Source organism: Saccopteryx bilineata, chromosome 2, assembly GCF_036850765.1.
Source record: "Saccopteryx bilineata isolate mSacBil1 chromosome 2, mSacBil1_pri_phased_curated, whole genome shotgun sequence".
NCBI lineage: Eukaryota > Metazoa > Chordata > Mammalia > Chiroptera > Emballonuridae > Saccopteryx > Saccopteryx bilineata.
In genome coordinates, this window is record NC_089491.1 from 360,621,296 (window position 1) to 360,649,138 (window position 27,843).

General features: G+C 47.2%; 2 protein-coding genes across 2 annotated transcripts in view; one reads left to right on the forward strand and one right to left on the reverse strand.

Moving 5' to 3' along the window:
* Positions 1-27,843, reverse strand: part of SERPINF2 (serpin family F member 2) — a 222,795-nt gene that overhangs the window by 181,739 nt on the left and 13,213 nt on the right. The gene's annotated exons all lie outside the window — the stretch shown is intronic.
* The window catches only part of PITPNA (phosphatidylinositol transfer protein alpha), a 49,901-nt gene continuing 23,901 nt past the window's right edge, over positions 1,844-27,843 (forward strand). Inside the window, exons 1-5 of the mRNA XM_066263078.1 lie at positions 1,844-2,109; positions 5,923-5,953; positions 14,776-14,921; positions 19,640-19,731; positions 27,068-27,075. Of these exons, the coding sequence (XP_066119175.1) occupies positions 2,090-2,109; positions 5,923-5,953; positions 14,776-14,921; positions 19,640-19,731; positions 27,068-27,075 (297 nt within the window). The 5' untranslated portion in view covers positions 1,844-2,089. The remainder of the gene's footprint in view (positions 2,110-5,922; positions 5,954-14,775; positions 14,922-19,639; positions 19,732-27,067; positions 27,076-27,843) is intronic.

The following is a 27,843-nucleotide window of genomic DNA, read 5'->3' on the forward strand; positions in this document are numbered from 1 at the left end:
TGGAAGGAGAAGAGAGAGGCAGAGAGGAAGGAGAGGGGGAGAGGTGAAGAAGCAGATGGGTGCTTCTTCTGTGTGCCCTGGCCAGGAATTGAACCCGGGACTCCTGCACGCCAGGCTGACACTCCACCACTGAGCCAACCGGCCAGGGCCTCAATTTTTTTAATTCAATATTTTTTTTATCTTTTTATTTATTTATTTATTTACAGAGACATAGAGAGAGTCAGAGAGAGGGATAGATAGGGACAGACAGGAACGAAGAGAGATGAGAAGCATCAATCATCAGTTTTTTGTTACAACACCTTAGTTGTTCATTGATTGCTTTCTCATATGTGCCTTGACCGTGGGCCTTCAGCAGACAATCCCTTGCTTGAGCCAGTGACCTTGGGTCCAAGCTGGTGAGCTTTGCTCAAACCAGATGAGCTCGCGCTCAAGCTCGTGACCTCGGGGTCTCGAACCTCGGTGTTCCGCATCCCCGTCTGATGCTCTATCCACTGCGCCACAGCCTGGTCAGGCCAATTTTTTATTTTTTTATTTTTATTTATTTTAGAGAGGGGAGGGAGAGAGAGAGAGAGAGAGAGAGAGAGAGAGAGAGAAGGGGGAGGAGCAGGAAACGTCAATTCTCACATGTGCCTGGACCAGGCAAGCCCAGGGTTTTAATCCGGAGACCTCAGTGTTCCAGGTCAACGCTTTTTCCCATTCCTTCCCACCACTATCTTTCTCAGTCTGTCTTTGCCTGGATTTCTGCAGAGGCCTCCTAACTAGCTTCCCTGCCTCTACTCTGCCCCACTCCATCTCCTCTCCATCCAGCCATCAGAGTAAGCCTTCCAACACCAAACCTGCTTAAAACCCTTAAATGTGCTAACAAATGAATGTTTCTCCCACTCTCTCTTGTCCTCTCTGTCTCTCTAAAAATCAAAATAATTTTTTTTAAAAAAGGTTAAAAAACCCACAAAACCTTAAATGCCCGTCTGTGCTTTTTGAATGGACTTCAAACACCTTATCATCACCCATCTGGCCCCAGCCCACCCCGCCTACAGCTCTCAGCTCCCAAATGTCATGCCCCAGTCACTTCTTTCAGTTCCCCAAATGCACCTTCGCATTCACTGTGTAAGTGACTCCCCTCCCAGCCTCCTACAGATCTCAGTTTAGAAACTCTTCCTCCAGGATGTCTCGGCTGACAACGTTTCCTGCTGTAATCCCAACAAACCTGTGTTTCACCTCTCATGGCCCTTTTTCATTCTTACTGCCTGGCTCCATCTTCTCCCCCCGCCCCTCCCCTTCTCAACTCCTTGGTCTTTGCCTTGTTCATTTTCTCAACAAAAGCACAGGTTTGGGTACACAGCAGGCACTTAGCAAACACTAACTGTATTTGCTGTATTTGTAAAGCGATGAATGGCTTTACATTAAAATTGCCGGGTGAAAATCTTGGCCCCATCATATGCTAGCTTTGGACTTCAACAAGTCTCTTAACCTCTGTCTCTTTCTTCTGACCTGTAAACGGGGATAATAATAGTACCATTTTGGTAGTGTTGTTCTGAGGAGTCAAGCACTTAGGAGAGCACTTGCACGTAAATGTTAATATATTTTTTGACACAACCTGTTCCTAGATCTCAGCCCACCCCACTGGGGGCCCAAGTACATAGGTGCATCTGTCCTGGCTGAAGAACTGTTACACCTCGGCGTCAGCTCGGCCTACAAGCGGGCTCCTGTCCACGCCCCGCAGCCCACCTGGGACTCCGACACCGTGGCCCATTTAAGGACCGGAGGGCACCGGCCGGAGAAGACTCCGCCTCCGCGCTGAGGTCAGCGCGCACCGCTGCGTGTGACGCTCCGGTTGCCGCAGAGACGCCCCGCCCCCGCGCGGTTCTGCGGAACCGGACCTCTGGGCGGCGTCGGCAGCGGCGCGGGAGGCGGCGAGGCCGGGGCACGGGAGCCGGCTCAGCGACCGCAGCGAGAGCGGCGGGGACGGAGCAGACCACGACGAAGACGCACAGGCAGCCAGGCCGGGCCGGGCCACGGGGAGAGCGGCCGCCGGGAAGCGGGCGGGAAGCCGGGCGGGCAGCGGGCAGCCCCCGAGCCGCGAAGCGACATGGTGCTGCTCAAGGAGTAGTGAGTGTCCGACCGGGTGCGGAAGCGAGGAGGAAGGCAGAGTCGAGGATGACGACCAGGAAGGCTGATGGCCTGGCGGAGGGGATGCAGCGCCGACGGGGCCCGAGGGCATGGAGAGCGCTGGATGGGCTGTTGGGCGGCCCAGCAGGGGCAGAGGGGACTGTGAGGGCCGGTCAGGGCCTGAGGAGGGGCCAGCAGGAATAGAGAGAAACGGACAGCACCTGAGGTGAGGTCCAAGGGACAGTGAGGGCCGAATAGGCCTGAAGAGAGGCCGAGGGTTCAATGAGGACCCGGCAGGGCTTGACAAGTGGTCAAGGGGACAGTGAGAGCTGGACAGGGCATGAGAGGCTCAGGGGATTGAGAGCCCTGGATGAGATGTGGGGTGGTTCTACAGTGGGGGCTAGCTGCAGGACGCTGGGACCAGCCAGAACTGCAGGAGTGGCCGAGAGGACCTGTGGGAGAAGGAGGAGTTGTCTGAGGGGCTGAGGAACAGTTAGACAAGGGCAGGCAGGGTCAGGGAGCTAGCCAGTGGTGGGGAGGGGCTTGGGACATGCACAGTGCTAAGGGGCTCCGTAGATCAGATAAGACAATCTCAGGACTGGAGTTGAGATGATGGGAGGAGTGCTGAGGGGAACCTTAGACAGGAGGGGAAAGATTGTAATAAGTGGATAAAGGAAAAGGACTAGGGTCAGGCTTAGGTGATGGGTGACGGGTCTAAGGACCCACCCCTAAGGTGGCATGACATGTGGTACCCAAGTGGTAGGTACAGAAGAGGAGGTATGGGCGGGGGAGTTTAAGATGATTGCTTGGAACTCAGGGACACTTGGGTAGGAGTCCAGAAAATATTGGGCAAGGGCCAAAGTGATATGTGGGAATGATAGAGAGGGCTAGGATGTTACCAGGGTAGAGAACAGTTTGGAAAGAGTTTGTGAATAAATATAAGAATCGTTCGAGTGGGGGTAGGAAACAGGGACAGCCTGTTTCTAGGGAATTCTCAGCCTTGGTGCAAAGAGATGGAGAAATTGCTTTGAGGAACTGAAGAGGTAATAAGGCCATTAATTGGGAAAAGACAATGAAGGGTGAGGGAGTTCTTTTTTTGTGTGTATGCGTAAGGGAGTTCTTGATTAGTGAGGAGGGGTGGGAAACGAGTGATTTTTGGGAGGAGTTGCAGGGAGATTGGCTTCCTCCTGAGGTCTAGGGGATTGGATGATAGGTGGGGATGTTTGGATTGCTGAATTTTTCAAAAGCAAGATGACCCATCCCTGAAGTTCATGGTTCCAAGAAACATCTCAGGGCTTTTTTTCTTTTTTCTTTTCCAAAGAGGAGAGGTTGGTTTTGTGTGTGTGGCACTTAGAGTAAAACTGTGCTTCTCTGGAGGAAAGGGCAAGTGGACAGCATTGGGCTAGAAACCTAGGAATTCTGGAAGTGAGAGATGTCCAAGTAGAGAGCAACTGGTGGAACTCAATTGGTAGCCAGGCGAGTGTGCAGAGGGCTATTTCCATTTTGTCAGTAAAGGCACTTCACTCCATCAGACTTGCTCCTTGGAGATGTTTAGGACATTTAGGACATAGTAGAGCTTTGGTTACAAAGGGAGGAGAAACTCAGATGTCATCCCAGCTTGATACCTTATCTAAAAAGTATTATTTTGAAGCCCTCTTTTATTTCTTGACATTCAGTCTGATGTTGACTCAGCCAGAGTTCAGAGCTGTATGTGGTGAGGAGGCAGAACCTTAGGATGCCAACAGGAGGTGCACTTTGGATTCTAATCTTGAGTGCCCAGAAATCAGGCTTTTCCCATTCTCCTGATTCTTTTTTCTATTCCCAGATGAATCCAAGAATCTGTAGAAGCCTGTAGTTTTGTAAAGAAGGTCAGGCAGGGACGGGAAGGGACCTTCAGGAGAGATCTGAGTGAGTTTTGAAGAGAGGCTCTCCCTTCCCATTCTTTGTTCTCCTCCCTTGAAGCCTGCTAGGGAAAGGTCCAAGGTGCCGAGGATGTAGAGCCTGCCTGGCATGTACGTTTCCTTCCTGCCTGACTTGTGCCTTGTGTGTGCATCCCTGGGAGGGGGATGCAGATGGGGGCATCTTAGACATTTGGCTGTGGCTGCAGCACTGCAGCTCTGGGAAGGGTGTGAGTGAAGGTCACACTGAAGTGAGCATAGCTCCAGTCTCAGCCCAGCACTGCCTCTGTGGCCTTTTCCTTTGGAATTGCACCCTATTGCTGCTAGAGTGCTTTTGCTCCCAAGGAGTCAGGGAGAATGTCCGGCTGTGCAGCTGTAATGTAAGCAGCCCCAGAGCATCCTGTCAGGAACTGCCTGATGCCCTTCTCCTGTGTATGTGTGTGTGTGTGTGGGGGGGCTTAGTGTCCATCCAGGGTTGTTTCTGTTGATTTTTCTGACACTTCCTCTAACAGGATTCTCCTTGGTTTTATTTCTGCAAATTCTTGGATGTGATATTTAATGCTGTTCTTGAAGATAAAAGGCTGATTGTTTTCTAGGAAGTTTCTACTGAGGGTGCTGAAATTGTGGCCTCCAAGTTGGAAGTATTTTCTGCCTGGTTGGCTTTTCTAATAGGAGGAGAGCATTAGTAGCAGCATCCAATAACCTGCAGAATTTACGTTATTTGAGTCATTCTGGAAGAGGGGAGTTGTTAGCAGGCAGTAAAGACGTGGAGCCCATTTTGTTTTTCCTGCTACTTTTCTGCCTGGTACTTTGCCTGTAGTATGTTGTTTTTCTCAGACCCCTCTTTGTTCTTCTTGCTACCTGGGGGACCTTTGTGGGACTAGAAAATAGTGAGTGGACTATTTACCAGCCTGGAGCAAGGATCCTGATTGGTGGAGCCACTGCATAGGACAGAGGACATAACAGCTCATGCTTCACCAAGCATGCAAGACACAGGAGGCTCCAGGGGCTTCCAGCTAGGGTCTGGGAACTGACATCTCAGCTTAGAAACTGGCTTGATTTGTATGAATACAAACAAACATTTTTGTATCAGCCCTCTGACCTCACAGCTTTGAACTGGGGATTGGCTGTTGGTCTGCATCACAAATACATGCCCATCTGGAAGAGTGTCACTAGCCATCGCATCGATGTAGAGTTCTGAACAGTGTGGGGACTTTGCTGGCAATGGCTTCTCTGTCAGGTTTTTGGTGGTACCTCCGATAATTGGTGGTCATTGAAATGGAGAAGGAAAGACAGTGATCAGTTGGAGTGCCTTTGGACAGTTTCTGGAGATTAGGACACAAGTTGAGTGTCCTCCTCTTTTGGTGGCTTTGTATTAGTAGTAGCTTGTATTGTAATGTCCTTTCCCAGAGGAGAGATGGTGCATGCTCTGAGTGATTCAGCCTCCAAGGAGCATGGCCCCTTCCTAGCCTTTTACCTTGAGGGCTGTCTTGTTGGGAGGTTGGGTCCTAAGAGATCTAAAGCCCCAGGACCTGATTCTTTGGGTCTAAATCCTTATCTTGGCTTTAGAGTTTGAGGGAGTGGGCCCTCATGTGTTAATGGCTCTTAGGCAAGTTTTGTTGAGAAGATAAGTGGAGGAGAGAGAGAAGTCAGTTCCAAATGTGAGTCAGAGGCCTGCCTGCAGAGTAGTTGGTGGGGGGACAGGTTTGCACTGAGTCACAGGGCTCTAAATGGGATACCAGAAGGGCACAGAGCATCCTAGCCTCAAAGCACTGGGGCCATTCTCTGCTGGGGATCTGACAGTGAGTGTAGTGTCATGTGCAACAAAAATGTTTAATGCTATTCTAAGATGATGCTTAGAGTCTTGGGCAGGTTTCAGAGCCTGAAGTTGTTACTGTTTTTCCCTCTCTTGTAGTCGAGTCATCCTGCCTGTGTCTGTAGATGAGGTAAGTCTTTTGTCATTTTATCGATAGATCATTGCTCTAAATGGCTCAAACTCTTTGTATGGTTTTCATGTTCTAACACATATATAATCAGTACTCGATGTGAATTTTTATGGTGCACTTTCAGTTGAAGGAAGGTATTATTATTATTATTATTATTATTTTATTTATTTGTATTTTTCTGAAGTTGGAAACAGGGAGGCAGTCAAACAGACTCCCGCATGCACCCGACCGGGATCCACCCGGCACGCCCACCAGGGGGCAATGCTCTGCCCATCTGGGACGTCGCTCTGTTGCAACCAGAGCCATTCTAGCGCCTGAGGCAGAGGCCACAGAGCCATCCTCAGTGCCCGGGCCAACTTTGCTCCAGTGGAGCCTTGGCTGTGGGAGGGGAAGAGAGAGACAGAGAGGAAGGAGAGGGGGAGGGGTGGAGAATCAGATGGGCGCTTCTCCTGTGTGCCCTGGCAGGGAATCGAACCCGGGACTCCTGCACACCAGGCCGACGCTCTACCACTGAGCCAACCGGCCAGGGCTAGGTATTATATTTTTAAATTAAATTTAACTTTTCTGAGGATAGGAAAGCAAGTTTTTTTTTCAATTACAGTTTACATTCAATATTATTTTGTATTAGTTTGAAGTGTACAGCATAGTAGCTAAACAGTCATATAGTTTGCGAAGTGATCCCCTTTTATTTCCAGTACCCACCTGGCACCATACAGTTATTATAATATTATTGACTGTATTCCCGGTGTTATACTATACATCCCCTTGACTATTCTGTAACTACCAATTTGTACTTCTTAATCCCATCTCCTTTACCACCCAGTTCCCTAACCCGTCCCTCTCTGACAGTCACCAGTCTGTTCCCTGTATCTATGAGTCTGTTTCAATTTTGTTTGTTTATTTTGTTCTCTAGATTCCATGTATAAGTGATATAATATGGTATTTGTCTTTTTCTGATGTTTTCCTTTTTTAAAAAACTTATTGAGGTGACACTAACATAATTATACAGATTTCAGGTGTCCAATTCTACAGCACATTTATGTACACTGTATTGTGTGTTCACCCCCCAAGTCAAGTTTTATCCACTGACTTATTTCACTTAACATAACATTTTCTAGGTCCATGCATGCTGTCACAAATGGTAAGATTTCATTCTTTTTTATGGCCAAGTAATATTCCATTGTATGTATATAGGTAACACAATTTTTTTTATCTATTGATAGGCACTTGGATTGCTTCCATATGTTGGCTATTGTAAATAACACATCAGTTGACATAGGGGTGCATATATTCTTTCTAATTAGTGTTTTTGGTTTCTTTGGATATATACCCAGAAGTGGAATTGCTAGGTCATAATGCAGTTTCATTTAAAATTTTTTTTTTTGTATTTTTTTTTTTTAATGTTTTTTTTTTTTTTTTTTGTACTTTTCTGAAGCTGGAAATGGGGAGAGACAGTCAGACAGACTCCCGCATGCGCCCGACCGGGATCCACCCGGCACGCCCACCAGGGGCGATGCTCTGCCTACCAGGGGGCGATGCTCTGCCCCTCCGGGGCGTCGCTCTGCCGCGACCAGAGCCACTCTAGCGCCTGGGGCAGAGGCCAAAGAGCCATCCCCAGCGCCCGGGCCATCTTTGCTCCAATGGAGCCTTGGCTGCGGGAGGGGAAGAGAGAGACAGAGAGGAAGGAGGGGGTGGGGGTGGAGAAGCAAATGGGCGCCTCTCCTATGTGCCCTGGCTGGGAATCGAACCCGGGTCCCCCGCACACCAGGCCGACGCTCTACCGCTGAGCCAACCGGCCAGGGCCTTTTTTTTGTATTTTTCTGAAGCTGGAAACGGGGAGAGATAGACTCCCGCATGCGCCCGACCGGGATCCACCCGGCACGCCCACCAGGGGCGATGCTCTGCCCACCAGGGGGCGATGCTCTGCCCCTCCGGGGCGTCGCTCTGCCGAGACCAGAGCCACTCCAGCGCCTGGGGCAGAGGCCAAGGAGCCATCCCCAGCGCCCGGGCCATCTTTGCTCCAATGGAGCCTCGGCTGCGGGAGGGGAAGAGAGAGACAGAGAGGAAGGAGGGGGGTGGCGGAGAAGCAAATAGGTGCTTCTCCTATGTGCCCTGGCCGGAAATCGAACCCTGGTCCCCCGCACACCAGGCTGACGCTCCACCGCTGAGCCAACCGGCCAGGGCCTCATTTAAAATTTTTTTTGAGGGCCCGTCATACTGTTTTCCATAGTGGCTGCTCCAATCTGCATTCCCACTAGCAGGGATGGCACTTATTTTGTATATCTGGGCAACTGTGTGCAACCTGCCTCAAGTTGTTAGCATGCCAGCCCACTTTACCAGCTAGGACTGTGCCTGTTTGGGGGCATGCTATTGAGGGGATTGAGTTTGTGCATTTCTGGGACTTCCATGACTTGACTGGGAAGTTTGCTTGACTCTCTGGTTGTACAGCAAACCAGCAGGGCAGGAAATCTCTGAGGCCCTCCCTAGCTACACTCTAGGTTACTGCTGGGAAGACCAAGTCCCAGAACCCTCCTTTAAAGGAGGGCAGGGAATAGCAAATGGGCTTGGCTTGCCCTCTGTCCTTTTATGGTTCTTGGGTCTGTTGTCTCTGTGTCTGAGGATCTGGCAGGATTTGCCACAAGAAAGTTTATAGGCCCTGCTGACTCAGAGTTGGTCTTGGACAGCAGGGAACTGCCACAGAGTCTTCCTTGTCCCACCCTGTCTCTCAGCTTCCTCCACTTTCCTCTTCTGGCACAGCCTTCTTCTTTGCTTCCTTCTGAATCCATAGCCCTCCCCACCCCCACTTTCAGTTCAGCTCAGGTTTGGGTGAAGTTTGTCAGCCAGTATAGTGCCCTCAGTCATTCCTTTTCCTGCAGTGTCATCAGGAAGCTCCTGTGATAACTGCTAATCTCTTTCAAGTATGAAATAGACCCTTTGAAAAATGAAATCAGGCCAGCAGAGCCCACAACATAGTTTAGATGAGACAAATAACCAAGCTTCTTGACTCCCCAAAATTGGTGGGCAGGTATTAACCCCCTAGAGCAGTGGTCCCCAGCCCCCGGGCCGTGGACCGGTAGCGGTCTGTGGGGCATTTGGTACTGGTCCACAGAGAAAGAATAAATAACTTACATTATTTCCGTTTTATTTATATTTAAGTCTGAACGATGTTTTATTTTTAAAAAATGACCAGATTCCTTCTGTTACATCCATCTAAGACTCACTCTTGACGCTTGTCTCGGTCACGTGATACATTTATCCATCCCACCCTAAAGGCTGGTCCGTGAAAATATTTTCTGACATTAAACCGGTCCGTGCCCCAAAAAAGGTTGGGGACCACTGCCCCAGAGGACTGTCTCTAGTGGTGGGCTGCATATCTGATAAAAGCTATGGAGACCTGGGAGAGGGAGCCAGAGGTGGGCCTTGAACATGATCTGGACATTACGGGAAAGGACAAGGTAAACAAGACTGGGGAAGCTGGAGACAGGGGATGGTGGACAGATACTGTGATCCCTAGAGGCACTAGCGAGGTACCTGGGGCCTGGGAATCACGTGCTTGGGCCGACAGTCACTAGCTTGGGGGACCCTGTTAACCTACGTCCTTTGGGGGCCTTGCTGTCTTTCTGAAAAATAGCAAGTGATGATGTTCCAAACCAGGAGGCCAAGCAGGAAAGGCTAGCATGTCTCTTGCCCTGAAACTTAGCAGCTCTTTTTTTTTTTGCATTTTTCCAAAGCTGGAAACGGGGAGGCAGTCAGTCAGGCTCCCGCATGCGCCCGACCGGGATCCACCTGGCATGCCCACCAGGGGGCGATGCTCTGCCTGTCTGGGGCGTTGCTCTGTTGCATCCAGAGCCATTCTAGCGCCTGAGGCAGAGGCCACAGAGCCATCCTCAGAGCCCAGGCTATCTTTGCTCCAATGGAGCCTTGGCTGCGGGAGGGGAAAAGAGAGACAGAGAGGAAGGAGAGGGGGAGGGGTGGAGAAGCAGATGGGCGCTTCTCCTGTGTGCCCTGGCCGGGAATTGAACCTGGGATTCCCACACGCCAGGCCGACGCTCTACCGCTGAGCCAACCGGCCAGGGCCTGAAACTCAGCTCTTGGGGGTCCGATGACTCCCTCTCCATACAATATGATCCCACCACCTAGTCAGATTCCCAGGAACTTGGGAGTACATTAGTGTGGCATTTAGGAGTGAAATGGCTCTTTTCATAGGGAATTTCTTTTTTTTTTTTTTTTAACAGAGGCAGAGAGAGAATCAGAGAGAGGGATAGACAGGGACAGACAGACAGGAACGGAGAGATGAGAAGCATCAATCATTAGTTTTTCGTTGCGCATTGCGATACCTTAGTTGCTCATTGATTGCTTTCTCATATGTGCCTTGACCGCGGGCCTTCAGCAGACCGAGTAACCCCTTGCTCGAACCAGGGACTTTGGGTTCAAGCTGGTGAGCTTTTGCTCAAATCAGATGAGCCTGCGCTCAAGCTGGCAACCTTGGGGTCTCGAACCTGGATCCTCCACATCCCAGTTTGACGCTCTATCCACTGCACCACCACCTGGTCGGCCAGTTGGTAGTTTTAACTTGTGATGGCTCTTTTGCAGCATTGAGGAAATGGTGGTGGTGAACAGAACTGAAAGTCTAAGCAGGAGCTGGGGAAGTAAGTGCTGGTTAGGATTCATCTATTTTCCTGGTGATGGTCAGCCCATTTTCAGCTAGACACTGCTGTTGAGAAAGCAGTGTATGGCCTAAGGCTGAAGCAGGAGCTGCTCTTTTTGATGACTTAAACCTTAGTTCCAGAAGATCAGAAAAATCTTTTTTCTTTTTTTTTAGAGAGAGAGAGATGGAGGGACAGACAGGAAGGGAGAGAGATGAGAAGCAGCAACTTTTCATTGTAGTACCTTAATAATTTTTGTTTTTTTTTAAATTTTTTATTTATTCATTTTTAGAGAGGAGAAGGAGAGACAGAGACAGAGAGAGAGGAGAGACAGAGAGAGAGAAGAGGGGAGGAGCAGGAAGCATCAACTCCCATATGTGCCTTGACCAGGCAAGCCCAGGGTTTCGAACTGGCGACCTCAGCATTTCCAGGTCAACCTTTTATCCACTGCGCCACCACAGGTCAGGCCTGTAGTACCTTAATTGTTCATTGATTGCTTTCTCATATGTGCCTTGACTGGGCAGCTCCAGCCAAGCCAGTGACTCTTTTTTTTTTTTAATGTTTTTTATTTATTTTTTATTTTTTATTTTTTTACAGGGACAGAAAGAGTCAGATAGAGGGATAGATAGGGACAGACAGACGGGAACGGAGAGAGATGAGAAGCATCAATCATCAGTTTTTCGTTGCGACACCGTAGTTGTTCACTGATTGCTTTCTCATATGTGTCTTGACTGCAGGCCTTCAGCAGATTGAGTAACCCCCCCGCTCGAGCCAGTGACCTTGGGTCCATGCTAGTGAGCTTTTTTGCTCAAGCCAGATGAGCCCATGCTCAAGCTGGCTATCCTGGGGTCTCGAACCTGGGTCCTTCCACATCCCAGTCCGACACTCTATCCACTGCACCACCGCCTGGTCAGGCGGAGCCAGTGACTGCTCAAGCCAGCGACCTTGGAGTCAAGCCTGCAACCTTTGGGCTTCATGCCGGCAACCTTTGGTTTCATGTCTACGATCCCATGCTCAAACCAGCAACCCTATGCTCAAGCTGGTGAGCCCATACTCAAGCCAGCAGCCTCAGGGTTTTGAATGTGGATCCTCAGTGTCCCAGGCCTACACCCTATCCCCTGTGCCACTTCCTGGTCAGGCCAGAAGATCAGAAAATCTTGAATGGTACCTGACCTGTGGTGACGCAGTGGATCAAGTGTTGACTTGGAATGCTTAGGTCACCAGTTCAAAACCCTGGGCTTGTCTGATCAAGGTACATACAGGAAGAAACTATGAGTTGATGCTTCCTGCTTCTCCCTCCTCTTTCCCTCTCTGTCTCTGTCTCTGTCTCTCTCTCTCTCTCTCCTCTCTCTAAAAGTTAATAAATTTTAAAAAAAATTAATAAGCCTGACCTGTGGTGGCGCAGTGGATAAAAGGTTGACCTGGAAATGCTGAGGTCGCCAGTTCGAAACCCTGGGCTTGCCTGGTCAAGGCACATATGGGAGTTGATGCTTCCTGCTCCTCCCCCCTTCTCTCTCTCTGTCTCTCTCTCTCCTTCTCTCTCTCCTCTCTAAAAATGAATAAAGAAAAAAAGAAAAAAAATTAATAAAAGAAAAGAAAATCTTGGATGAGGGGCCAAAGAAGAAACAAGTAATGATCAGTCTTCTCAGAGTCTTTATCAGTAATCCATTCTGAGTCATGGTTCCCATGGGAACAGCCCATTATTGTGCGACTGATGGATTCACTTCCTATTTGGAAGCCATGATTTGAGGCCCTCAGAGATTTCTGATTTAGCGGGAAAAGAGGAGAAAGAAAAGAGAGGACCATGTCTTTTTAACGATCTTGAAGGCCTGAATCAATATTTTAGGTCAGAGTCTTTGGTCTAACACTGTACAGGGTTTCTGGGCGTTTTGCAGCAGAGCGGAAAAACTCCGTCTGTTCTACACGGGTGTGACCACCAGTGGTTCCTGGCCCAGTGCTGCCCACCCACTACTGTGGGCTGGCCTGTTTTACATCTCATCTCCAGAGACGCATGGCACTATTCTCCTATGGTAACTGGCCTGACAGGGCCATGTGGGTGGAACTGACAGCTGTACTGGTTTGTTTAATGTCAGTGTTACAGGCTCACCCACAGCATCTTCCTGGGCTCCTACTTCCAGATTGCCAAAGTGCTGGAGAATCTTGTTTTCCTTAGTTGAGTGTCTTCGTTCTTTGGGACAAGGGAACAAATCTCCTAGGCCTGAGATGGCTGGAATCCCAGTCTTCCCGAGGCTCTTTATCTCTTGTGATGGACTCACCCCCACTCCTTCCTTCACCCTGTTTGATTCTGGCTGCTTTCTGTTTTCCCAGGGTGTGAAGCCACTATGCCAAAGGGAAGCCTTGGACATGGAAAGTGGCCCTCACTTGTGGCTTGTGGAAGCCAGTTTTACTTACCCCTTCGGATTAACAAAACTGCCTTCACTTGTCTCATTGGGATTAAAGGATCAGACTATCAAGGGAGATTAGAGGAAGATGCCAGTGCAACAGACTGATCCTCTTAGAGCCTGCCCTCTCATTCTTGCAACTGAAGAAGAACCAATGAAGGGGATTAGTCTCTGCTTGGAGCCCCTCCCAAGCAGCAGCAGCAGCAGCAGCACAGTCCCTGCCACCAGGCCTTTTCCTCAGGCTGCCCTTTATGATTGCTGAGTCAGTGGTTAGATGTTCTTGAGATTCTTCTCTGGAAAAGAATTACTATTCCTTCTTAGGAACCCCTGACTCAGCCACACCCTGACCCACTTGATAGGGGTTTTCATGTGTGCCTTAGCTAGGGGGTGGCCTTGAAAAGGCACAGGGACAGCTTGGGGTTCCATGGGGGCATTGAAGCAACACTGATATTGCTCTGGATTAGCAAGGTCAAGACGACTGGCTGTCACCCCAGTGCTTCTCTTTATGGGATTAACTGAGCTTTGGTTGCTTGCCTGGGCCTTTCCTTGGCATTTCGTGCTGGATTTTTGCTTTGAAAGTTAGGGCTCTTTCAGCTTTGTGGTGAGCTGTGAATTGGCCTGGTCTGCTGCTTTACCTTCCGGACGTTGCCCAGAAATTTCCCTGCAGTGCTTAGAGCAAAGCTACCTGGTCAAGTAAGCATCCTAGTTTGAGGTGAAACAGCCCTGGAAGCTGCCACTGACTGTTCCTTGCTTCTAAGTGACAGCTTCCCAGAGACATAACCTCTCTGTTTAGTCTCAAAGGGGAAAAATACTCTCATCTTTCACTCCTGGGAGTGCCAGTACCTTGTGGAGTGGGCATAGAGGGCAAGGGAAACCTTTATCTCCCCCCTCAAAATGTTGGGTAATCAAGTGCCTTTTGCTCATACTTCCTAAATTGTTGTGCCTGGTTAGCAGTGACAGGCAGGATGCATCCTGTGGCATAGAGGTAACTTTCCCACATAAACACACCTGTTCATTCTCTTTTCACTTTATTTTTCTATCTGGACAGCTCCCTTCAGAGGGAAGGGAGAAAAAGGACCAGACCTGAGCACTGCCCAGGTCATTTGCCCTAACACTGAGTTGTCCTGAGGGGGTCAGAGGAGGCCAGTGATCTTGACTGGTGACTTGATAGGGTGGCATGTGACCCAAATAAAGGAAAACTAGGCTTTTGCCATCTAGTAAGTGCCAGCACAGAGGGTGTACCCAGCCAGTGCAGTCCGTGGGGTAGGAATCTGTGCGATCTAACATGGGAAGCAGGGCACTTGCTTCAGCCCCGTCAGGAATCTGGAAAGCATCAGGAGGGCTGGTTGCCTGCAAGACTGTTCTCTGAGCTGCTGGCAGAGTGATGAGGGGCCCACCATTGGAAAAAGAAGTCATGTCTTAGGATCTGTTTAAATGAATGGAATAAATAGACCTCTAGCATCTTACCCCAGATCTTGTTTTGAGGCTTTAATAGTAGGGCAAAAACTACCTTGGACTCTATAATCTGTTTTCTGGATGTTGGTATGAAAATAGGAAGGATGAAATTAAACACATTTGATGGCTGAAAAGAGGCCATGGAGCAGCATTCTCAGTTGTTTTGGGTGGGTTTGGACAAGGCCCTGTGTAAAACTTCAGAATGAGTTCCTTGGATAAGACCCCAGAGTGAACTAATTGGACAGTTACTGGCAACTGGACCATGTGCAAGTGTTTAGAGTCTGCATTGACAATAACTCCCATCTCTCTGTTCCTTTAGTATCAAGTAGGACAGCTGTATTCTGTGGCTGAGGCCAGCAAAAATGAAACAGGTGGTGGTGAAGGCGTGGAGGTCCTGGTGAATGAACCCTATGAGAAGGACGGAGAGAAAGGCCAGTACACGCACAAGATCTACCACTTACAGAGGTATGTGGCTGTGCAGCAGAACCTGAAGATAGCCTGGTTTAGAAGTGGAGATAGTGAATAATTGGGGGTTTCCAGGTTATTAGCTGGTTGCTCAAGTTGCTTCACCAGAGTAAGTGTAGGTGGTAGTACTTCTTTGATCATATACAGGTTTTGGGGGTTGTGTTTTTTGTTTTGTTTCGAAATAAAAATAGTACTTGTCCAACCAAGCTCCCAGTCCCCAGAAATGTTAATGTTTAGTTTTTTGTGGGCCCTTCCCACAGTAATGCTCATTTTCTATGAATACAGCTTTGTGTGTGTGTGTGTGTGTGTGTAAATGGGTCTTCATTTCCTTTATTGTTATTTTAACATAGATGGGATCATACTGTACATACTGTTCTGACTTTGCTCTTTTGCTACTTATCATGTCATAGCTTTCTTTTACTGTCAGCATATCTCGTCTTATTCTTTTGATGTACACATAGTATTATTTTGTTCAGATGTGCTGTGAGGTGTTTCACCTGCTCTTGCTGTATGTTTATAGTCATTTCCAGATGTTTACATACAGTACTCCAGTAAATCTCCTGTGCAAATCTTTTGATGTATTTGTGTGTATAAATCAATAGTGAATGTTCCTAAAAGTAGGATTGCTAGATCAGGTAGTATTTTAAATTCTGATATTGTGAAATCAGCTCCAGAAAATTTTTGGTACCTCTCTTTGGATCAAAGCCATAAATATTTAATTTTTTTTTAATTTTTATTTATTTATTTATTTATTTACAGAGACAGAGAGTGAGTCAGAGAGAGGGATAGACAGGGACAGACAGACAGGAACGAAGAGAGATGAGAAGCATCAATCATTAGTTTTTCATTGTGCGTTGCAACACCTTAGTTGTTCATTGATTGCTTTCTCATATGTGCCTTGACCGCGGGCTTTCAACAGACCGAGTAACCCCTTGCTGGAGCCAGCGACCTTGGGTTCAAGCTGGTGGGCTTTTCCTCAAACTAGATGAGCCCTCACTCAAGCTGGTGATCTCGGGGTCTTGAACCCAGATCCTCTGCATCCCAGTCCGACGCTCTATCCACTGCGCCACCGCCTGGTCAGGCAAATATTTAAGTTTTTGAACTGATTTGTGAACTAAAATCCATAGCAAACTACACAAAGTTGCTGAATTCCTAACCAAAACAGTAATACAGGGTGGGGCAAAAGTAGGTTTACAGCCTGACCTGTGGTGGCGCAGTGGGTAAAACTTCGACCTGGAATGCTGAGGTCACCGGTTCAAAACCCTGGGCTTGCCTGGTCAAGGCACATATGGGAGTTGATGCTTCCTGCTCCTCCCCCTGTCCTCTCTTTATCTCTTCCTCTCTCTCTCTCCCCTCTCTCTCTAATAAAAATGAATAAATAAAATCTAAAAAAGTAAATAAAAAAAAAAAAAAAGGTTTACAGTTATGAGTACGTGAAACACAGAGTTTATTCTTGCATTATTTATTAATTATTGTATCATTTGCCATACAAATAACTTTAAACCTACTTTTGCCTCACCCTGTATTTCAGCAAACTCTGAACTGACCCAAAGGGTGCTGAAAGCAATAGTATATACATGTACCAGCTTGAATGGAAGTTGAACCAAGTTGAAATGGATGTTGAAAGCAAGTTTTAGAAGCTCTCCAGAACTGGAAAAAATAAACCTGAATATTTTTTAAAATTGTGGTAAAATATACGTAACCATATTTACCATTTATTTATTTTTTTAGACAGAGACAGAGAGAGAGGCACAGGTAGGGACTGACAGACAGGAAGAGAGAGAGATGAGAAGCCTCAATTCTTTGTTGTGGCTCCTTAGATATTATTGATTGCTTTCTCATATGTGCCTTGACCAGGGGGCTACAGCAGAGCTAGTGACCCCTTGCTCAACCCAGTGACCTTTGGGCTCAAGCCAGCGACCATGGGGTCATGTCTGTGATCTCACGCTCAAGCCAGCGACCCTATGCTCAAGTTGGTGAGCCTGCATTCAAGCCGGTGACCTTGGGTTTCGAACCTGGGTCCTCTGCGTCCCAGTCTGATGCTCTATCCATTGCATCACCATCTGGTGAGGCACATTTGTATTTTTTTTTTTTTTTTTTTTCATTTTTCTGAAGCTGGAAACAGGGAGAGACAGTCAGACAGACTCCCGCATGCGCCCGACCGGGATCCACCCGGCACGCCCACCAGGGGCGGTGCTCTGCCCCCCAGGGGGCGATGCTCTGCCCATCCTGGGCGTCGCCATATTGCGACCAGAGCCACTCTAGCGCCTGAGGCAGAGGCCACAGAGCCATGCCCAGCGCCTGGGCCATCTTTGCTCCAATGGATCCTTGGCTGCGGGAGGGGAAGAGAGAGACAGAGAGGAAAGCGCGGCAGAGGGGTGGAGAAGCAAATGGGCGCTTCTCCTATGTGCCCTGGCCGGGAATCGAACCCGGGTCCTCCGCATGCTAGGCCGACGCTCTACCGCTGAGCCAACCGGCCAGGGCACATTTGTATTTTTTAAAGAGCATTTTGTAAAGATATAGTGAGGTTGGTAGAAAGGGCCAGTTGGTTCCTCAGCTCAATTGGTCCAACCAAAGTTGCAGAAAGGAGGTCTGTAGGACCAGTCTTACCCTATTCCTACAAGAGGCTATAAACTTTGTGCTGTTACTTCTATTTCCTTAATGCCACACACACAGCTGCAAAAAAAAAAAAAAAAAGTGCTGAATGCCACAGTCACTTCTCATGAGGTGCAAAGCCTTCCTGTCAGCTGTCTAGTTGCTCCAATCAGGAACACAGGTTCACCACCGCCCTCTTCCTTATCCCTTATATCAAATCAAGTTCTGTTGACTCTGTTTTTCTTAGTACCTCCAACTTCTCCATTTTCTTCCATCATCTTTTATTTTTATTTTTGTATTTTTCTTGAAGTTGGAAATGGGGAAGCAGTCAGACAGACTCCCGCATACGCCCAACCGGGATCCACCCGGCACACCCATCAGGGGGCGATGCTCTGCCCATCTGGGGCATTGCTCTGTTGCAACCAGAGCCACTCTAGCACTTGAGGCAGAGGCCACAGAGCCATCCTCAGTGCCTGGGCCAACTTTGCTCCAATGGAGCCTTCGCTGCGGGAGGAGAAGAGAGAGACAGAGAGGAAGGAAAGGGGGAGGGGTGGAGAAGCAGATGGGCGCTTCTCCTGTGTGCTCTGGCCGGGAATCGAACCCGGGACTCCTGCACGCCAGGCCTACGCTCTACCACTGAGCCAACTGGCCAGGGCCATCTTCCATCATTTCTTGCTTGAATTACTGTACTAGGTCCTAACTGATCACCTTGCTTTTCATTTATTCACACAGTTGTGGTTTTTAACTTTTTTTTAATTCATGAGGGGAGAGACAGAGACATAAACAGAAGAGAGAGAGGAAGAGAGGAGCAAGAAGTATCAACTTCCATATGTGCTGTGTGCCTTGACCAGGCAAGCCCAGGGTTTCAAACTGGCAACCTCAGCATGCCAGGTTGACACTTTATCCACTGTGCCCCCACAGGTCAGGCCTTATTCACACAGTTTTGAGTGCTCTTTCTATAAGACAGATTTGTTACTCCCCAGCTGAAAAGCTATAGATGGCCTTCCTTTGCCCTTGGGATTCTGTCCCCGATGTGCCCTACTGGAGATCGAACTGGCAACCTCTATGCTTGGGACGATGCTCCAACCAACCAAGCTTTCCAGGCAGGGCAAGCTTAGTCCTCCTCACTCTTTATGTGTTCGTGTTCATTTACTCCTTATTCCCCTGAGGAGTCTCCCCATGCCCCATGCTCTCTGCACCATGTTCTCTGCCCTCAGAGCCTGTGCTCACCTGCTTATAGTACGCACACTGTTGTCCTCTGCTTGGTTAGTTATACTCCCCACTAGAATGTCAACTCCTTGAGGGCAGGACCCAAGTCTGTGTGGTTTCTGTATGTATCCTGGTGCCTGGCACATGGAAATACTTAGCTCCATGAGCGAGGCAGTAAGTGGATGAATCTCAGAGGGTTGCTCTGAGTGCTCTGAGTTAGCTCTCTATTGGGTTAGCTCTTTTTCCTTAGGTTTTAGGCACTAATGCTGATGAGATTATTGGAGCCTCTTAAAGACTGCTTAGAATACCAATGAAAAACTAAGGAAGAGGAATATATTTATCTTTAAAAAAAAAATGCTCTTACTGAACATGCTGTTCTGTAACCTGAGATAAGAAGACTTAAATAGCAGAGAATATTTTGTCCTGGAGGGCAGATGGTCCTTTGGCCTCCTGGCATCCCAGACCTGACAATAGAAGATCAGATCATCATGGATCCCATACTTGAAGTTAGTCAGTCTCCCTGGCTCATAAACCTGGACTGGTATACTCTTTGAGATATCATCCTTGCAGTGTGGAGTATAATGCCCTGGGTCCAGTGAGCTCTAGAAAAAAAAGCTTAAATAATGTAATGGCTGATAAGCCATGGTAGGTAGACCGGAGTCTCACCTCCTGCCTTGTTCGTGGTGGGTGGTGGGGCAATATATGCATGGATGTTAGTAGCCAACCGAGCTGGGGGTTCAGGCTCTGACAGGTGGCTTCTCACAGACAAATGCAGCCTACTTATCTCATGGAAATTAACTTGTCAATTCCCCATTGAAGAAGCTGGAGCTGTGGCCTGAAGAATGTGATGTAAAAGCCTAATTCTTCTAATTCTCTCATCAATTTCTCTTCATAACCCCTTTTTCTCACTATAGCAAAGTACCCACGTTTGTTCGAATGCTGGCCCCAGAGGGAGCCCTAAATATACATGAAAAAGCATGGAATGCCTACCCTTATTGCAGAACTGGTAAGTGCAGACCTGGCTAGATGGGTCTCAAGATAGATAGAGGGTGTGGTCAAGATGGACAGAGGGTGTGGTCAAATAGACTCAATGGTGGGAATGAATTGGAGTTTTGTGTCCCATGTTTATTTTCCAACTTAGGTCAGTGGAATGATGAGTTTTGGGGCTCCTTTTAGACCTGAGGCCTGTGGTGTCAGTGTTGTCTAGTACAATTTGGCATCCGCTGGGTGAGAACCACCAAATAGTCATGGTCTGAGATGGCACAGAACCAACACCTCTTATTTGGGGATGGTATGATAATTTTGATCACTTTTACTGATTATGAAAGTAATGTTCTCTGTTTAAATTTTAAAAGGTATATACAAACAGAAGAAAATAACCACCCATGATTCTCTTATCCCTAGGTAGTCACTGTTAACATGTGTCTTTCTTTCTAGTCTTTTTTTTTTTTTTCATTTTTCTGAAGCTGGAAACAGGGAGACAGTCAGACAGACTCCCGCATGCGCCCGACCGGGATCCACCCGGCACGCCCACCAGGGGCGGTGCTCTGCCCCCCAGGGGGCGATGCTCTGCCCATCCTGGGCGTCGCCATATCGCGACCAGAGCCACTCTAGCGCCTGAGGCAGAGGCCACAGAGCCATGCCCAGCGCCCGGGCCATCTTTGCTCCAATGGAGCCTTGGCTGCAGGAGGGGAAGAGAGAGACAGAGAGGAAGGTGCGGCGGAGGGGTGGAGAAGCAAATGGGCGCTTCTCCTATGTGCCCTGGCCGGGAATCGAACCCGGGTCCTCCGCACGCTAGGCCGACGCTCTACCGCTGAGCCAACCGGCCAGGGCCTTTCTAGTCTTTTTTTAAAATCTTAAATGTACACACATATAACAAATATCCAGACACAGTTCCTAGACAGATTTTGGATTATATCATATTAACTATTAAATTGCTCATTTTACTCAGTAAATGAAGACTCTTTTTTGTCACTACATAAGTCTCCTAATTTTTAAAATTTGTTATGGCTGCATCATATTCTATTGTATAAATGTACTGTGATCTTTTTAAACCACTGCTTTATTGTTAGATACTGAAATTTCCAGTTTTACTGTGATATATTTGTGTTTAGCTTGCAAAACAGTGTTGAGGCCAGAGACTCTTGAGTTTTGCAGCAGTCATAGAAGAGGCCTGTAGGGTGACCTTCCTGCCCTGGGGAAGGGCCAAGCCTGGACACCAAGAAAACATAGCAAGGAAAACACTGATGTTGTTGGGCTAAAATGGAAATAAACCCAATTTCCGATGAAAGGATTTAGAATCAGCTATACCTCAGATATGTTATATAACACATGAAATATGCATGCTAGATTTGGGTGGCAGATGGGGGGCAAGGAGGAGGAAAGTCACTGTTAAGAGCCCTGACTGCCTGACTGTGGTGGCGCAATGGATAAAGCGTTGACCTGGAAACACTGAGTTCGCCGGTTCTAAACCCTGGGCTTGCCTGGCCAAGGAGTTGATGCTTCCTGATCCTCCTTTCTGTCTGTCTGTCTGTCTGTCTCTCTCTCTCTCCTCTCTAAAATGAATAAATAAAATAAAATAAAAAAGAGCCCTGACTACGCTAAACCAGCATGTTCTTTTTTTTTTCCCTTTTTTCCAAGTGAGAGGAGAGGAGATAGAGAGACAGACTCCCACATGCACCCTTACCAGCATCCTCAACAGAGCAATATTAATGCCTGAGGCAGAGGCTCCATGGAGCCATTCTCACTACCTGGAGCCGATGTGCTAGGACCAGTTCACCCTCAACTGCAGGAGGCGGAGAGAGATAGAGAAGAGGGAGAGGGAGGGGTGGAGAAGCAGATGGTCACTTTTCCTGTGTGCCCTGACTGGGAATCAAACCTGGGACAGCTACATGCCAAGTAGATGCTCTACCACTGAGCCAACTGGCCAGGGCCCAGCATGTGCTATAGTTAAACGTGGGAGTGGGGGCATGGGAGAGGAATAATTCTTTCTTTCTTTCTTTCTTTCTTTCTTTCTTTCTTTCTTTCTTTCTTTCTTTCAACAAAATAAGAGGGTGTCTTTATCAGATAATAATTTTTTACATTTAAAAACAACTACAATTATGTAAAAGTGATGTTTGTAGCCTGACCTGTGGTGGCGCAGTGGTTAAAGCGTCGACCTGGAAATGCTGAGGTCGCCAGTTCGAAACCCTGGGCTTGCCTGGTCAAGGCACATATGGGAGTTGATGCTTCCAGCTCCTCCCCACCTTCTCTCTCTGTCCCTCTCTCCTCTGTCTCTCTCTGTCCCTTTCTCTCTCCTCTCTAAAATGAATAAATAAAATTAAAAAAAAAAACAAAATAAAAAAAAAAAAAAAAGATTTTAGGAAGAAAAAAAAAAAAAGTGATGTTTGTAAAACATTAATTGCCTTGTGGTTATGTTTAATCCAAGAGTCCTTGCCCTTTAACTCCAATTTAAAAACCAATGCATGCCATTAACTGTAACAAAAAGAAATTATTTAGCCTTTAAAAATTTTTTTAATATATATATTGTAGGTCATAACTGTCAGCCTAATTACTGTTTTCACTACAGTAATAATTTTCTTAACCTTGGCCAGTCTCCATCTGAAGTTTCTGGAAAGGAAAGATTTGAACCTCCCCAGAAAACTTTCTATTCTATACTTTCTGGGATTCCCTTTTGAGTAGTTCAGACTCCTCACTTTGTAGGATTTCAGAGTGCATCTTGCCTAAGGCCCAAGATGGTACTGATCCAGATCCTAGGGTGGTTCCTAGAACTTGTCTGTGAGGTGGGTGGCCTTTCCCCAGCCATCCTACATTTGTTTTCACAGACAGGCTGGCACTGGGTCCTCTTGCCAGCCTCCTTACAGGAACTGCTGCACTTGTCTTGTTTGTGGCAATCTGGCACTCCCTAGATTGTTTCTGATGAAGATGTCCCACCCATGTGGTCATTATCCTGTGAACTTGGGAACGATTAAAGTCTAGAGCACAAGGTCATTACTCTTTACAGTCCTACACAGGTTCAAGACCTTTGTATCAGGAGATTAACAATCATTGATAGGACCTGGGATGTGTGACACTTAAGAGTTTTATTGCTGTAGCTAAAATGCAAATGTCACTACTCCCAAAGCAATGGACAGGAAGCTATTCAATTAGTGGAAAAGAGGCATATACACACTTTCTTAAAAGACCTTGTGCACAGTGGTTGAGTATGTCTTGTCTAGGGCCAAAGGTGACTTTTCTTGATGTCTAAGAGAGTTGCATTGAGCATACGTCACAAGAACCTTCACCAACTTGGCATAAAGGAAGCAAACGGATAGCACGGACTCTTCCTTGTCTGGGGCAGGGTTATGGGTACATATCTTGTGCTGACAGAGATGCCACTGTCCTCTGTAATTCTGGGGAGTGTGCTGCCGCTGACATGGGCGTTTTCTAGCCACTAAATGTTTGTTCACATGTTGTCCTGATCTTTGGCCAAAAGAAAAAAAGATAAAAGTACTTTCTAAATACTCCATGAACAGAGATTGGGGGATAGGGAGAAGGTTGGTTTCCTCGAAAGTGGGTGCTGACCTCACACAGTTGCCATAATACAGAAGGAATATATTGAATCTTAGATCAGTTCAGTTAGATGCTTGCTCTTTTAAAATATAAATAAATAAGAAAGGCTAGTTACCATTTACCTCTGGGGGTTGATGAGAAAGATGATGAGTTCAGACATCTAAGTTTGGTCAAAGTAGTTCAAAGTTTGAGGTGTGATGGATAAAGGAACATGGAATAAATTCCTCATGCCTTTTGGAAGGCTCTAACCTTATTCTGAGTGGAATGAAAATGGAGCTGGAAGCCTGACCTGTGGTGGCGCAGTGGATAAAGCGTCGACCTGGAAATGCTGAGGTCGCCGGTTCGAAACCCTGGGCTTGCCTGGTCAAGGCACATATGGGAGTTGATACTTCCAGCTCCTCCCCCTTCTCTCTCTCTCTCTCTCTCTCTCTCTCTCTCTCTCTCTCCCTCTCTCTCCTCTCTAAAAAAAAAAAAAAAGAATAAATAAAAATTTTAATTAAAAAAAAAAAAAAAAAAAAAGAAAATGGAGCTGGAATACTCTACTCATCAGCTCTTTCTGTCTTACCTTATTTCTCTTTGTCTCTTTCCCCTGTTGCTGATGGGTTGGGATGTGAGGAGAGAGTAAGAGGGGTTTGGTCTGTGAATAAAAATAGGAAGAATCAGTCTGCTGAAGGCCCGAGGTCAAGGCACATATGAGGAAGCAATCAATGAACAACTAAGGTGTTGCAACAGAAAACTGATGATTGATGCTTCTCATCTCTCTCTGTTCCTGTTTGTCTGTCCCTATCTGTCCCTCTCTCTGACTCTCTCTCTCTCTGTCCTTGTAAATAAATAAATAAATAATAAAATAAAATAAAATAAAAATAGGAAGAAGAAAATAAGTGTTTCTCTTTCTACCTCTCCCACTAGCCTTAATGCTTGGCTGAATAGTCTCACTAAGCCAAGGTTTTAAAGTACCTGATTAGTCTTATTTGGAGAGCTTCATTTTCAAAGAGGTTCCTGGGACTTCCAGGATTGCAGTCTGAAGAAAAGGGAGTGCTGTGAATGCAGAGGTGTCTGGAGGAGCAGAGAGAGCTAGAGAAGATTAGGGAAGGTGGTTTTGTCACCCAAGTTGGCATTAAAAGCCACAGAGGGTCATCGTCATCATGGATTATTCAGAAATCTAATTTGTCAGAACTGAGTGGATCTATTTCTTAGGGTCTCAAAAAGACTAAGGTATAAAAACCTCATATGCCAATATATTAAGTTATGTTGAAATCCAAATTACTAATAAAACGAGACCTTCTTGTTTGCTGATTAGGGCATTCTTTCCTTATGGGCTCTTCTTTTTTTTAGAGAGAGAGAGTGAGATGGAGGAACAGACAGGAAGGGAGAGAGATGAGAAGCAACAACTCGTAATTGTTGCACCTTAGTTATTCATTGATTGCTTTCTCATATGTGCCTTGACTGGGGGGCTCCAGCTGAGCCAGTGACCCCTTGTTCAAGCCAGTGACCTTGGGCTTCAAGCCAGTGACCTTGGGCTTCAAGCCAGTGATCTTTGGGCTCAAGCCAGCAACCATGAGGTCATATCTATGATCCCATGCTCAAGCTGGTGAGCCTGTGTGTGCTCAAGCCGGATGAGCCTTCGCTCAAGTCGGTGACCTTAGGATTTTGAACCTGGGTCCTCAGAGTTCCAGACCAATGCTCTATCCACTGTGCCACCACTTGATTAGGCCCTTGTGGCCTCTTCCACATGAAAAACTAAAGTATAATCAGAATGTCAGTATGTAGTGAAAATGTTCACTTGGTTAAGTTATCAGACACTTATGTCTGTTGATTAGCACGTTCTTTTTTTTTTTTTTCTTTCAGAGGGACAAAGAGAGAGTCAGAGAGAGGGATAGATAGGGACAGACAGACAGGAACAGAGAGACGAGAAGCATCAATCATCAGTTTTTTGCTGCGACGCCCTAGTTGTTCATTGATTGCTTTCTCATATATGTGCCTTGACTGTGGGCCTTCAGCAGACCGAGTAACCCCTTGCTCGAGCTAGTGACCTTGGGCTCAAGCTGGTGAGCTTTTGCTCAAACCAGATGAGCCCGCGCTCAAGCTGGCGACCTCAGAGTCTTGAACCTGGGCCCTCTACATCCAAGTTCGACGCTTTATCCACTGCGCCACTGCCTGGCCCGGCACATTCTTTCTTGATATGAGGCCGAACTAGAAGGAGAAGGTTGCTTGAAGAACAGGGATTCAGAATCAGGTGGTTAGTTGGAGAACCTTGGTGGCTGAGTCATCCAACCAGGCCAGCCTGACAACGCGGTCTCCACTCGCGATGGGGCTGCTAGACGTGCCATGTTCGCAGCCCAGGCCCCCTGCTCCTAAGACCGCCCTGGAGAATTTTTGCCAAACTGACCTCTTTAGGTTTCCTCTTGCTGAATATTAATACCATGTCCTTTCTGTTAACACAGTTTTTTACAAGCAATAACAGAGCAGCTATTTCAATAGGCCCTTTAGTTATCATCTTAATCTCGTACTTTCTTCCAAGTTTCTTTCATTGGGTTTGGGGAAGTAATTTACAGTCTCTTATATTATTTCTATACAGAGTAGATCTTATCCCTTATATTTGAGCTTTTCCTCTTCTCAGTCTCAGAGGTAACCTTTGCTGCAGTTTTGGAGTTTAGGGGTTTCACTGTTAGTCCCATAAATGTTCAAACATGGCAATGTGGCATCCATCAGAAATTGAGTAAGTCCTAAATTCAGAGGGAACAGATGATCTGGGCTGTTGTCAGGAGGAGAGCTAGTTTGTTCCCTGGTGACATTAGAGCTGCAGTCATTTTCTCTGATAAATAATTGAACTGTGTTTTCCGAGTGGGTCTCATTACAATGAGCAGGAGTATAGAGGATGAGAGGTTTGGTTACAGTGAGAGGAGGATGCAGAAGGCAGATAGACAGTGCCTGGCCTAATGTGCCCTGCTCTGTGCCCCTGAAGTAAGGGAGACCCCAGGCAACACTGAGGCATAGCAGAGGGTCCAGTCCCCCAGCTCTTCAGAGCCACTCCCCTTTCCTTGCCTGGTGAAAAGAATCTCAAGGAGGTGATAGTGGCATTTCTTTTCTTTTTCTTTTTTTTCTTTTTTTTACAGAGACAGAGAGTCAGAGAGAGGGATAGATAGGGACAGACAGGAACGGAGAGGGATGAGAAGCATCCATCATCAGGGGGTTCTTTTTACTTTTTTTTTTTTTACAGAGAGAGAGAGAGAGAGAGAGAGAGGGATAGACAGACACAGACACAGACAGACAGGAATGGAGAGATGAGAAGCATCAATCATTAGTTTTTCATTGCACATTGCAACACCTTAATTGTTCATTGATTGCTTTCTCATACGTGCCTTGACCGCGGGCCTTCAGCAGACCAAGTAACCCCTTGCTCGAGCCAGAGACCTTGGGCTCAAGCTGGTGAGCTTTTGCTTAAACCAGATGAGCCTGCGCTCAAGCTGGTGACCTCAGGGTCTCGAACCTGCGTCTTCTGCATCCCAGTCCGATGCTCTATCTACTGCGCCACCGCCTGGTCAGGCGACAGTGGCATTTCTTAATTAAATCCAGATTTGGTGTTCTGGGAATTTTGTATGATTGAATCTTGAGGGTTGGTGCATTTGAGGTGCCAAATGCACTCGTTGAGGCTTGGAGGGTAACTGTGGAATAAGCCCCAGGGAGTAGAGAACTCTTTGCTACCATGGTCTCTGGAGCTGAGGGGCAGATATTTATTCATCCTCATTAATCCTTTTCTCTCTTCTTTCCATGTCCTTGCCTTGGAGCAGTTATTACAGTAAGTATTTTCAAGGGTTAGGGGGTGGAATTGTAGACGATTTATAGAAAAAGAAGAAATAAAACTAACTGCACTGGAGGTTCCTGGGTATTCCTCTTTCTCTTGGATGACTTTTGGAGCTGTTAAGGTTTAATCCTTTCAATCCTAAGGAGGAACCTGTTAATTGAAAAACTAGCCTCTTTCTTTAAGCTACATTGGCATGTGGCTCTGTGAGGTGCAGCAGTCAAAACCATGATATCCTAGCTCTAGGTCTCACTTGTGCAGAACACACAAGGCTCTTCCCTCCTCTTGCTAGCTCATGCCTTTCAGGGCTGTACGGAACTTCAGTTCAGCTGACCTGAGTGGGATTTCCCACTGGACATCTGTTGACCCCAGTGAGTCCTGACCCTTGGCAGAACTACGAAGTCAGCAAGGTTTTTTTCTTCCATGACCACCCCCATGTCATTGCTCCTTCTCTCCACCTTCCAGCATCCTCATCCAGTGCCTTGCTGGTCAACATAGGCAGTTCTGGAGAACCTAATCCCTGCTAAGGAGTTAATGGCCTAATGTGTTCCTCCCTTATGTGGGTCCAACTTTTATGTATTTTTATTTGATTTTTAATGTTTATTTATTGATTTTAGCGAGAGAGGAAGGGGGGAGAGAGAGAGAGACAGGAACATCAATCTCTTCCTGTATGTGCCCGGACCAGGGATCAAACTGGCAGTGCTTCAGCAGGATGCTCTAAACCACTGAGCTATTTGGCCAGGGCTTGTAGTTACAACTTTAAAA